This window comes from Brassica napus, chromosome C7 (genome assembly GCF_020379485.1).
Source record: "Brassica napus cultivar Da-Ae chromosome C7, Da-Ae, whole genome shotgun sequence".
In the NCBI taxonomy this organism is placed as follows: domain Eukaryota; kingdom Viridiplantae; phylum Streptophyta; class Magnoliopsida; order Brassicales; family Brassicaceae; genus Brassica; species Brassica napus.
This window is the reverse complement of record NC_063450.1, coordinates 40,434,243-40,447,174: the sequence shown is the minus strand read 5'-3', so window position 1 is coordinate 40,447,174 and position 12,932 is coordinate 40,434,243. Positions and strand designations below refer to the sequence as shown.

General features: G+C 34.3%; 1 protein-coding gene across 1 annotated transcript; it reads right to left on the bottom strand.

Moving 5' to 3' along the window:
- Positions 1-4,765: 4,765 nt before the first annotated feature.
- Positions 4,766-7,109, bottom strand: LOC125589768 (extradiol ring-cleavage dioxygenase-like). Its single transcript, XM_048762160.1, has 2 exons — positions 6,798-7,109; positions 4,766-6,620 (listed from the first exon to the last, which is right to left on the bottom strand). Exons 1-2 carry the CDS (start codon positions 7,092-7,094, stop codon positions 6,099-6,101), a joined length of 819 nt encoding a protein of 272 aa, XP_048618117.1. The 5' UTR covers positions 7,095-7,109; the 3' UTR covers positions 4,766-6,098.
- Positions 7,110-12,932: the final 5,823 nt, after the last annotated feature.

Here is a 12,932-nt window from a genome sequence, read left to right as displayed (position 1 = left end):
TTTTCTATTTCAGTCGGTTCCAAAGAAGAAGGGACGTTCGGTCGGTTTGGGTCGTCGCACCCGGTCGGTTCCTCCTTCTTCTGCACCACCGCCCTTTGTTGATCCAGAAGTACTTACGGCTCAGTTAAAGGACAAGGATGATCGCATATCTTTGTTGGAGACCCAAATGGCGGCTCAACAGGCGGGCTATGAGGCACAGAGGAGGCTGAACCAGCAAATGATGGAGATGATGCAGAGGATGTACCCGAACGAGGTGTTCCCGAACGTGCCAGACCCGTAGTTTTTTTTTTTTTCAAAAACTCGAAATATTTTATTTTTTATTTGTACAAGTTTGAATATTATCTAATATGTTTTTAATTTTAATTTTAATTTTATATTTTCGAATTTAAATTTCAAAAATTTTATTTTTTTTAAAAAAATTAATTTTTTTCTAAATTCCGAGGAAATGAACTCTCGGAATATACCGAGGGACATGTTCCTCGATGAAATTCCGAGGAAATGAACATAAAAATTAATTTCTAAATTCCGAGGAAATGAACTCTCGGAAATTCCCGATGAAAATTCTGAGGAACATTTCGTCGAACTTCCTCGGGATATTCCGAGGAGCTTTCCGACGAACTTGTTGTCCTCGGAGTTTCCTCGGAAATTTGTTTCCTTGGAATTCTGTCTGAAATTTCCGAGGAAATTCCGAGGAAAAAAGAATTTCCGAGGACTTATTTCCGAAGACTTATTTCGTCGGTATGTCGTCGGAATAACGTTATTCCGACGACATACCGACGATTTTTTCCCTCAGTATGTCGCTGTTTTCTTGTAGTGGTATACTATCACATGTCAAAAAAATAGCAAATTCTTTCCTGTATTAAAACAATAATTTTCGGAAACTAAGAAATAAATTAAAATTTTAAAAAGACTCAGTTCCAACAAAGTTTAACCAAAAGAGAAAAAAATCAACAAAGCGAAGCCTAAACCCTAAAATTCTCATGATCATAGAGTAATTTCTCAGCTGCTATTTCAATTCCAAGATCAATATGGCTTCTTCAGCTAATAAGAAACTCTTTTTTTTAACTAGAGCTTATAAGAAACTTAATCGTAATATTATTGACCGTAATGCATTTTCTTACCAAAAACAATCCACTTTACATAATTCGGCGATTATCTCAAGTCATCATGCGATCAAATCCAATTAACAAAAGAACAAGATGAAACATGTTTGATGTGATAGATCATCAAGTAAAAAGAAAAAGGTTCCAAAGAGTGATTGAAATGGCTGTAAAACTAAAAGTTCCAAACATAATTTTTATATATAATATTTCAAAAAGACTTATATTCTTTAATATATAATTTTTAGGGTAATATTTGTCCATCTTGCAGTTATAAATCTCGAAATCAATTTCATCTTGAAATCAAGACAACAATTACACGAAGGTTTCCAGTGCATGTACTGGTTTAGAGAGGGTTGCACGAAACGTGGTTTGATAATGATAAAATGTTTTGACTATTGCATTGCTTCTGCTTCACGATAGGGTCCCTTGTCTGTCATTTGTGCGTCAAGTCTTCCTGCCCTTTATCTCTTACAACTTTTTATCATGTTCAGTTGCTCACCTTTGTTTCTAAGTAAATGATTTAATTTTCGAATTGAAATCGAGACATCACTACTTGTTTTCTTCTATAGTTCTCAACTTTCATTGAAATGGATCTCCTCCCTACTCTTGTGGTTAGAGATGGCAAACGAGCTCACCCGCAACCAAATGGCCCGCCCCGCCACGGGCTCAAGTTCAGTCGGGTCACAGCGGGCTGGACCGCCGCGGGATGCGGTTCCAAGAAGCATTGACCAATCCCGCCCCGCCTAGTGCACAGGTCTTTGCGGGCAGGCCCGCGGGTCACCATTTAGAAGTTGAATGGTGTTCCATGTACTATACGTGTGTTATTTCCTGCAACAAACAATTGTTCAGAAGATGTTTTCGTAAGTCTTTGCATGATAACATCACCCAAACGTCTCATTCCATGCTTAACTATAGCTTTTGACCAGAAGATCAACAAAAGAAGTATATGAACCTCTATCATACGTTTCAGAAACGTATCTTACATAACATTACTCTTGTGTTCAATACAAACATAACAAACATAGATTACTTAACATAACGAGTCCTCATTTCAAAGTTTTTATTTGAATACAAGTTCCTTGTACAAACATTATTCTTGTGTTCATACTTCAGTTCAACTTAACGAGCATTATAACAACTTAGAAGTCAAACTTATTAAGTTGTTCAAAAAAAAAAAAAAGTCAAACCTATTAAAAGACAGAAGCAACAAAATAGTTTAGTTCAAGCAACTTAATACTTGTGTTTTCAAACGATATAAGAAAACTTAATAGTTTGTCTCCTTTGTTGAATGGCATGTAGTATCAACAAGAAACTAAAACAGAAATAAACTTTGATGCGTATGCATTGATGTGTATGCATAAGAATGACATTAAGTAACAACGCCAAATCTAAGTAATCAAATCCAAGTAATGTAAATGAACACCCAAACAAAATCCAAGCAATGTAACGTGGCCTCGGTAAAAACCTTATCGGGAAAACCCATTGGGACAAAACCCGACAAGGGAAAAAGAGCGCCACAAAATCCATAATGCGAATAAAATAAAAACACCAGATCAAAATAAAAATCAAGTTTCTTCTTCTTCAACTTCAACTATCTCTTCTTCACCATCCATTTCATCTTGTGTAAATATTAAAAATCGAAGTTAATTAGATTTAAAGAACATGACACCCTAAAATATATAACAAAGTGAATAATTTACCATGTTCATAAGCTTCGAATCCTTTTAGCCAATTCCTACTACATATCAGAGCCTGCACATTTTTGGGAAGTAGACGGCTCCTGTATTTGTTCAGAACTCTCGAACCGATGCTAAAGGAGGATTCTGAAGCCACTGTTGTGATCGGAATGCTAAGCAGATCACAAGCCATTGCTGGCAAATCACCAAACCTGTGAGTATTATCTTTCCACCAGTCGAGAATATCCAAACTTTCAAAGCTATCCATATCTAGCGCAGGTTCATCCAAATAAGCTTGGAGAGCTGTCTTTCCACTCGCAGCAAAACTACTTTTGCGAAACGCAAAAAAATCCTGTAGTGTTTAAATTTTTTTATTTTTTAAATTTGATGGAATATCAAAACTTTCAAAGCTATCTATATCTACCGCAGGTTCATAAGTAATTAAAAAAAAAAAGAAACAGGAGACTTACACCATAGTTCTCAAATGTTCCTTTCAGTCCTCCACAAACATTTTGTTGATCCATCTCACGAGGCTCTGCAGAAGGTGATGTTGACTTTGATTTTTTGTCGTATGATTGAAACAAAGTTTCCAGCTTCAAACGCAAGTTCTTCATTTTCGCATCACGTGTACTCATGTCAAGTCTCCCTAAACAATATTCTACAACTGGAAGCTTCAAGCGTGGATCAAAGACAGCTGTCATTGCAAAAAGATCACTGACTTCTTCCCAGTACTTATCAAACTTCTCTTTCATCGGTATCACCATCTCTCGGATAATCTCATCATCGCTTTCCTCATTTATCTGCAGCCAATTATGGATCTTCCATACCTGATAGAAATACAAGTTCGATGTTGGGTATTTCGAACCTGACATCAAACTAGTAATCTTAGCAAAAGGCTCCAAGAAAACACATATTTTCGCAGCTCTGCTCCATTATGTAGCTGTAGGCAAAAACTTATAGTTTCTCCTATCATATATCTCCAACTTAACAAACGCTTCACGGTACGGAAGGGCTCTTTCAAGCATATAGAATGTCGAGTTCCATCTTGTCTGCACATCCATTATCAAACCAGCATTCTCCTTTATACCAGCAGCATCCACGCATTTTGCAAACGTCATCTCATGCGTCTCTGACGCTGTTACATACTTAACACTCTCTCTAATTTTGTGCAAAGAGTCTTTAATAACCTTCAAACCATCTTGCACAATGAGGTTGAGTATGTGAGCTGCACATCTGACGTGAAAAAACTCACCTCCACACAACAAATCATTGCTCAAAAGCACCTGAGTTTTCACTATATCTTGCATCGAATCATTACTTGTAGCATTGTCTAATGTGAGAGAGAACATTTTTTTTCTCTAGTCCCCACTCTTCCACAGATTCAAGAAGCTTTAAAGCAACATTCATACCTGTGTGAGGCGGTGGGAGAGCACAAAAAGTCAGTATTTTACTGTTCAGCCTCCAATTTCGGTCAATGTAATGTGCTGTCAGACACATATAACCCTCCCGTTTCAGTGATGACCACAAATCAGAAGTGAAGCTTACTCTTCCTGGAAGACTAGCCAATTCCCTCTTCAATGTCTCTCTCTCGTTTTCATAAAACCGATAGACCTCTGCTTTAGCTGTGTTCCGACAAAAGAATTTGACGTCAGGATTCAAGTGCTTCCAAGTTTCTCTGACTTGCTCATACTCAACATATGAGTAAGGTAGGTCATGCTGGATTATAGTCTTGGTTACCAGCTGCTTGAACACAACATGATCATACTTGCCACTTACTAATTTGGCTTCAGCATCGAGTTTTTTTGTTCGGAGATTACTTGGAAAGAGTTTGCATCTGTCACGATGCCTTCTCAAACCACTTGTTCCATGCTCGTGGGAAGTCCATGCATAGTCATTCTTACAATAATTGCATTTAGCTTTCTGCTCACCATTGGAATTTCGAATCTTAGTAAAATGGGGCCATACATCAGACCACTACCTACCCTCCTTCTCGTTCTCCATCTCGTTCTCCATCTCGTCCTCTTCAAATTCACCTTCCGAATCAAGCTGCTCCTCTTGAATCTTCTTCTTATTTTTACCATTGCCTTGTGTCGGCCTGGAGCTTTTTCTCCCCCCACGGATGGTAAAATGAATAGATTTGGTTTTGGTTTTCCTTTTACTCGCCTTAGCAGATGAAGACGATCCAATGCCACCGTCTAGAGTAGACTGTAACATTGGTTTCTTTGATTTCAAGGCTCGCACAGTTCCGCAGGTGGCTTGTTTGCGTAGAGTAGTAGCTTGGGTTGGTGGAGGATTGATTTCAACATCACTATCATCTTCATCATCAGCAGCTTCACTAAGCCTTCTCTTCTTTCTTTGCTTCTTTTTTGCTCCATCAGATGAACCATCAGCCTCATCAGCTGCCAAAATAACTCCAAGGACTCGCTGGCTCTCTAAATCCACTGTATTCAACGGTGTGAAATTTAGATCGAAACTTGAACCATCATCTGTCATCTCTTTCTCTCTTCTTCGTTAGAGTTAGAGTTTAGGTTTCTGCGTCGTTTTTTTTTTCTTAGGTCGTGAGTAGTAGTCGTGAGTCGTGTCAATATTTTAGGGTTCTGTTTATATTTTTATGCAATTTTAAAAATTATAGCAATTATTCTCTTATTTCTCATTGGTCAGAGACTCAACCATTATAAGAAATTTTTATTATCTAAACTATCATACGTAAAGATCAAGTCTCATACTCAAGTCTTATCAAACTATCAAACTAAACAATCAAGAGCAAGCAACCATATGTAAGAGACGATCAAGAACAAGCAACCATCCACGCATAGACGATCAAGTACTAGTAACCTATTACCTAAATTCTATCAGCTATAAGAACACAACAACACAACAACACAAGAAACAAAAAGATCTATGTACTAGTAACCTATTACCTAAATTCTATCAGCTATAAGAACACAAGAACACAACAACACAAGAAACAAAGAGATCTATGTACTAGTAACCAAGTATCTAAATTCTATCAGCTCTTATCATAAGCAATGGAGACGACATAATAAATAAATAGAACAGAGACTAACCTGAGGTCCTTTGCCTTATAGATCGGTATGCAAGTGTGAAGTGTCCTTTGCATTCTCATATTGTTCTCCTACTTGATCATAATACAATCCCCCACTCATTACATATCATTATAAAGAAAAAGTTTTAGAAAATATATGACTAAAATCACTTGAGTTTATATGATCAGGACATTAAGACATTGTTGCACATAACTGTCCTTTTCTTTGGTTAAAACGAGCAGGACGGACCAAACATGATCCAGCAGTCTGTCTTATGCTCTCCTGTTTCCCAGCTGCCCTGTAAACATAGCAGAGGTTTGCTCTATAACACACATAATACGTACAATCAATGATTCTTGTAACACTAACCAAGAAATATATATATAAATAAAAATTTGTAACTGTAGTTCATACCTTCCTTGAAGAAGAGAATCTCTGAGCCAATAATCAAACGCTAAAGCCCAAGGAACAGCTGAGCCATTAGTTATATAAAAGTCAAGCTTCCTCAAGTTGTGAGTGGCACTTCCTGATCCAATGATAAGAACACCTTCGTCTTTAAGTGGAGCCAATGCTTTGCCCATGTTGTAATGGTAAGTCCCACTTTGAGATGATTGAACAGAGAGCTGGCAAACAGGTATGTCCGCCTCTGGATACATCAGCATAAGAGGAACCCAAGCTCCATGATCCAGTCCTCTGTTTTTATCTTCATCAACACGTTTCATTCCTCCTTCTCCCATTAACAATTCTTTTACCCTCTTCCCCAATTCAATAGCTCCAGGTGCTTCATATTTCAGCTGCAAGTTTCAAAAATGACCACATAGATTGAAACTTTTTTGATATAATTGACCACAGATTGAAAATTGATGTGTTTCTTCAACGGTGGGTATGGCTTAGGATAAAACCTAATTCATCTAGATTCTGGGTGAGACAAAAGTTAGGGTTCTGGTAAGAAAAAAGAGGAAGAGAGAGACCTTGTACATGGGATCAGGGAAGCCATAGAAGTCGTGGATGGTGGAATTGCGGAGAACAGTGTTTCGCGGAGATGACCAATCGCCATTTCTATCACCGTTCGAGCTGGAAGAGATCGTCTTTGGCGGAGCCCCGCGCGTCCCGCGGTACACATCGAGCCAATCCTGCGTCTGGTCCAATACCGCACAAGTCTTACCCGCGAGGCCCGCTTCAAATTCGGGCCTGTGTCTTAGAACCCAATCCCGACCCGAAGCAAGTTCACACGGGCCTGGCCCGCGGGCAGGTTCTTCTTTTGCCATCTCTACTTGTGGTAGAAAAATAGTTAAGTTACATCCTCTTCTTACAAATATAACCCCACCAAAACTTATAAGATCAATATGTGCACTCATCCTCGCGGAATAGACGTATAATTTAAACATGATACGACATGGGCCTGCACCAAGAAAATAAATTAGAAATGGGCCTCCATTACTACATACGCTTAAAGAAAACTGATATGTGCTGATATTTAAATAAGGTCTTAATAGTATGCCTTTCTTTCTAGGAAAGATAAATATAGTGCAGCCCAAGGGAATCAAATATCCATAATACATATCAATTTTATTAATACATGATCACTCCTATTATTTACCTACGGCTGGGTACTTCGGATATTTGAGTTGGATTCGGGTAAAATTCTATTGGGTCCAGCTCTTTCGGATAAATGAATTATATACGCAATAACTACTTAATAGATTTTAGTTCGGGTACCCGTCCATTATGTCAATTATATATATATATATATATATATATATATATATATATATATATATATATTTTTTAAATATAAAATAATTTACATATAAACTGAAGTGGTCCGGATAAACATTTTTACTTATTTATTTTATGTATTATTTTTTAAGAAAAAATGAATAGAAATCGTATATATATTAATAATGTGTAGTTAAATACAACGAAGTTGAAGTAGCATTTGTGTAGTTAAATATTACGCTTGTCATTTGTCTATTCAACCCGGGTTCGAACTTGGGAGATACAAATCTATGTTTTTTTTAGCATAGAATTTGGTTTAAACAGGTACCCATTCGGTTCTGGGTAAAAGCTGAAATCAAACCTATACCCATGAGTAATCAACACTAATAATACCTATCGGATAAATTGACTAGTACCAAAACTGAACGGGTCCATTTCAGGTCGGATCCAGTTGGGGGAAATGGTTCGGGCTAAAAGTCGCAGCCCTATATTTACGCATACAACCAACTACTTGGCATCTTTTTTGCCATCACGTTTTCAAAGGATTTTTTATCCTTCGTTATGGGGTATTATAGTCTTTTGATTTTAGCCATTCCTATCTATTCGTTTACAATTATCATTATCAATCACTCAGATAACTTATCTCTCACATCAATTCATCTAGAAGGAACTTCTATTTTTGACTGTAAATTTTGGTTTTTGTTGTTCGTCCAAATCGGATCATGTTAGGGATTTCATATTATTATTTTTAATTAGAAGAGTTTAATCTGTCGGATTCATCCAATCTAACTTTTCCCAAATAAGGCGGTTTAATCTCTGGTTTTTTGTTTGTTCTTAGTTTTTTTTTTTTAAAGTTGTTCTTGGTAGTTGGTTCTCTTCCTTCATGATTATTCCAACGTCATGAGGTACATTCTGGTTAATCTCACCAATTTCTTTTTTAAATAATGTTCTCCCAGTAAGGGCATATCTCCTTTACTGGGTGATTAAGTTAGTTTTGATTGTCTGGAAGAAGATTAAATTACGGCAAAGGTAAGCGTCGAGGTCATTGAGGGTATTAGTTTCAAGTTTAACGCATGTATTTCTAAAGAGGAGCCCCTTTTTTTTTTTTTTGTAAAACAAAGAGGAGCCCCTTAGATATACGGTGGAGCTAAATAATTTGAAAAAGGAGCTGAGTCGACAATGTAAAAATGGAGAGGCCTTCTGGAAGCTGAAGAGCAGAATTCTATGGCTGAGGAATGGTGATAGAAATATCAGCTTCTACCAAGAATAGAAGAGCGCAAAATAAAATAGAATCCATAAACTCATTGATGAGTATGCCCAAAGGGATCTTAGTAGAGTCGTTGAGGACTATTTTAGGAAATTATTTGGCTTTGTATTTCACCTTTCATTTTTAACTTTAATTGGGTTTTTTTGGGTCAACTGAAATTTTATTAAACAAAGTTCTTTACAAACTAGGCACAAAAAGACGTAAAGATAGAACAACTAAAACAACATAAAGACCCAAGAAGGGCAAGCCCAGAACGGAGAAGAGGTGAGCCACACACCAACCCACGCATCGAAACCCTAACTGTAGAGGACACATGTTGCTTTAAGATGTCCCCACGACCAATCTCCACCGACAGAGAAGTCTTTCGCCTGAGGTCCGACAAACCGCCGGAAACTGATCAGAAGGATGGAAAAACCGCTCGACAGAGCAGCTAACCCAAGAAGACCAAACGTCAATGCCATATAACGCAAATCTTTGCCTACGACAGAAGAATCAGCCACTTTCAATCGATTTTAAAGATCCAATTATCCTGCATCTGAAACAACCTTCTTTGATGATAAAGATTAGTCTGAAGATGAACAAACCCTAACCAAGGGAAGGATTAAACAATCGGATCCAAATCAAAAGAGGGCTAAGACTTGAAGAGTAAAACAGAGACGAGGATCAAAGAAAAAAACTCCGGAACAAGCCGTCCGACGCCACCGGAGAACAAGTCGACTTCGCCAGAGTCAAAAGCCGGCTGTCAAATTCCAAGATAGAGAGTCACCGGAGTCAAAAGTCCAAGTAAAAACGTCAACGAAACCACTTTTACGGGAGACCAATCTCTAGGACCGGTGAAGAGTCCGCCGGAAGAGAACCACCAAAGTAACCGGAAAAACAAGACTCTCTCTCTCTGAAAGATTTTTTAGAGAGAAGAGAGAGAGAGCACCCAACGGGTTCTGGTTACTTGAATTGGTTTCAATATAAAACAATAGTTTGTCAACAAAAACAAATAAATTCACTCCCTTATAATAGAACGTAACATGATCATGCATCAATTAATCTACACAAGATAGCAAATTCTAGCGTTTGAAGTCCTTGCTTTTATAATTAAACATGCAATTGCAATGTTTTTTTTAGAAAAGCAATTGCAATGTTATATCAACCATTCAAATAACCATTTTTACTGTTTCTTTTTCACTTTTACAAACTACGACCAAACTATAAAATTGAGATCAACATATATGATTAAAATTTTGAAAAATCCCCAGGTTACTACAATATGGTCAAAATATAGAGAATATTAAAATCTTTCCAAGAAAAAAAACAAAAAAACACTCCAATTTACTTTTAAGATTACATTTCAATAGCTGATTATTTGTAAAATACTTTAAATACTTAAATAATTGATTAGTTATTAGTAAATTAATTTTATATTTGATTCCAGTAATAATACAAATTAACAAAAATTTAGTTAATATTAGTTAGCCAAAAATATATAATATTTTTAATAATTCAATCTTATGGTGTATCAGATGATAATTCGGATTTTAAGATTGTAGTTTTAGTGGGTTATTAAGTAAAATTTACAAAATATTATTCAACCACGAAATGGGTTAACCTAACATATTAATTTATCTATAAAATTATAAATAAACATTGACCGATGTGAAATAGGTTGAAAATAGATCAAATCATTTTGTTTTACTTATAAAAATTAAATTTACTACAAAACAAGTTAATTAAACAGATTACATTTTTATTTTTTCATTTAAATATATTTATACAAACACATATTATTACATAAATGTAAAATAGTAATATGAATACAGTACATATTCAACTTATAATTATTACTTATTAAAAATTAATGTCATTTATTACGGGTTAAAAAGTAACATAATACGAAAATATGTATGTGTGTCGTCTTAAAAATGTCTCTTCATAATCTTAAATGCGGATATGTCTAGAATTATAAAAACAAATTAATTTCTATTCACAAACGTAAGATTAAAATTTTTAACGTTTACAAGGCATCAATACAAAAATAATTGAAATGAGATTTTAATAAATTAGTCAAAGTTCTCTTCAAATCTCAAAATTTAGTATAATTAATAATTATTAAAATGGATCATGTACACAAGTTTTAATATAAACTACATACTAATTTAAAATACATAACTAGATCTCTAGATCTCGACCAGTGCAACCGCGCAGGTATTTGTTTTCATTTATTTTTATATAAACATTTTGTTTTCAATTTTTAATTGGTATATATATTATAATATATATGAGGTGTGTCTATTACTTTTTAAAACATAATAATTTTACCATATTTTTTATGTTGAATTGGTTTTTCAAACTTTCACAAGTTATTAAAAAATTAAATTTTTAGCTTCATAGATTTATATTATCGATTATATTAAGGTTGTTCAAACATAATAATATTAGAGTATACCTGTTCTCCATCAAATATTTTGTTTCAAACTTTCACATGTGTTTATTTCTTCTTATTTTTTAGTTTGTTTGTTTGATTAGTATTTCATTATTGAATAAATAAATAGAAATAGAATTTACAAAATATTAAAATACTATCATCTCCAAATATGATCAAACATTTCACAAAATAAGAAAATTAACAAAAACTAAACTTAAAGCTTCGTGTATAAATTTTATAAAGAATTTAATTAAACATTTAATTATATTTTTTAAATGAACTATATACAAAACACAAATCAATGTGAAATCATTTTAGTTTTAAAAATGTACATGATTAGGTGTAGAAGTCTCGAGAAATATCTCTGCTCTTTACAGTCTCTTTCAAACACGATGATACATGATATGAAAGTAAAAATTGATAACAGAGTTTCCAGATCACGCTTTTTTGTTTGGAAATGATTGATAGTTATTTAGTTCCTATAATGTAGCAATATTGTGTTATAGACATATTATTTAGTTTCTATAATCTAGAAAGTGAGTTATTTAGACCTATAATCATGATAAGATTAGAGATTAAATGTAACATGAATTTCTAGTAATACGTCTATTAGGTTTATTTTTTAAAAAAATCACACATAAATCAAGGTTATGACTTCACCGGACAACATGTCGAGTTCGCCAGAGTCAAAAGCCGACCGTCAAACTCCAAGATGGAGAGTCACCGGAGTCAAAAATCCAAGTAAAAATGTCAACGAGACCACTTTTACGGGATACCGATCTCCAGGACCGGTGAAGAGTTCGCCGGAAGAGAACCAGCAAAGTTACCGGAAAAACAAAACTCTCTCTCTCAAAGATTTTTAGAGAGAAGAGAGAGAGAGAGCACCCAACGGGTTCTGGTTAATTTAATTGGTTTTAATATAAAAAAATAGTTTGTCGACAAAAACAAATAAAATCACTACCTTCTAATAGAACGTAACATGATCATGCATCAATTAATCTACACAAGATAGCAAATTCTAGAGTTTGAAGTCCTTGCTTTTATAATTAAACATGCAATTGCAATGTTTTTTTTAGAAAAGCAATTGCAATGTTTTTTTTAGAAAAGCAATTGCAATGTTATATCAACCATTCAAATAACCATTTTTACTGTTTCTTTTTTACTTTTACAAACTACGACCAAACTATAAAATTGAGATCAACATATATGATTAAAATTTTGAAAAAACCTCATGTTACTACAATATGGTCAAAATATAGAGAATATTAAAATCTTTCCAAGAAAAAAATAAAAAAACACTCCAATTTACTTTTAAGATTACATTTCAATAGCTGCTTATTTATAAAATATTTTAAATACTTAAATAATTGATTAGTTATTAGTAAATTAATTTTATATTTGATTCCAGTAATAATACAAATTGACAAAAATTTAGTTAATATTAGTTAGCTAAAAATATATAATATTTGTAATAATTCAATCTTATGGTGTATCAGATGATAATTCAGGTTTTAAGATTGTAGTTTTAGTGGGTTATTAAGTTAAATTTACAAAATATTATTCAACCACGAAATGGGTTAACCTAACATATTAATTTATCTATAAAATTATAAATAAACATTGACCGGTGTGAAATAGGTTGAAAATAGATCAAATCATTTTGTTTTACTTAAAAAAATTAAATTTACTACAAAACAAGTTAAT

Excerpts from the sequence above, each read along its gene's own strand:
- LOC125589768 (XM_048762160.1), bottom strand. The coding sequence starts at position 7,094 with ATGGCAAAAGAAGAACCTGCCCGCGGGCCAGGCCCGTGTGAACTTGCT. Across the intron at positions 6,621-6,797 it reads TCCCTGATCCCATGTACAAG|CTGAAATATGAAGCACCTGG; the intron begins GTCTCTCTCTTC and ends TGAAACTTGCAG.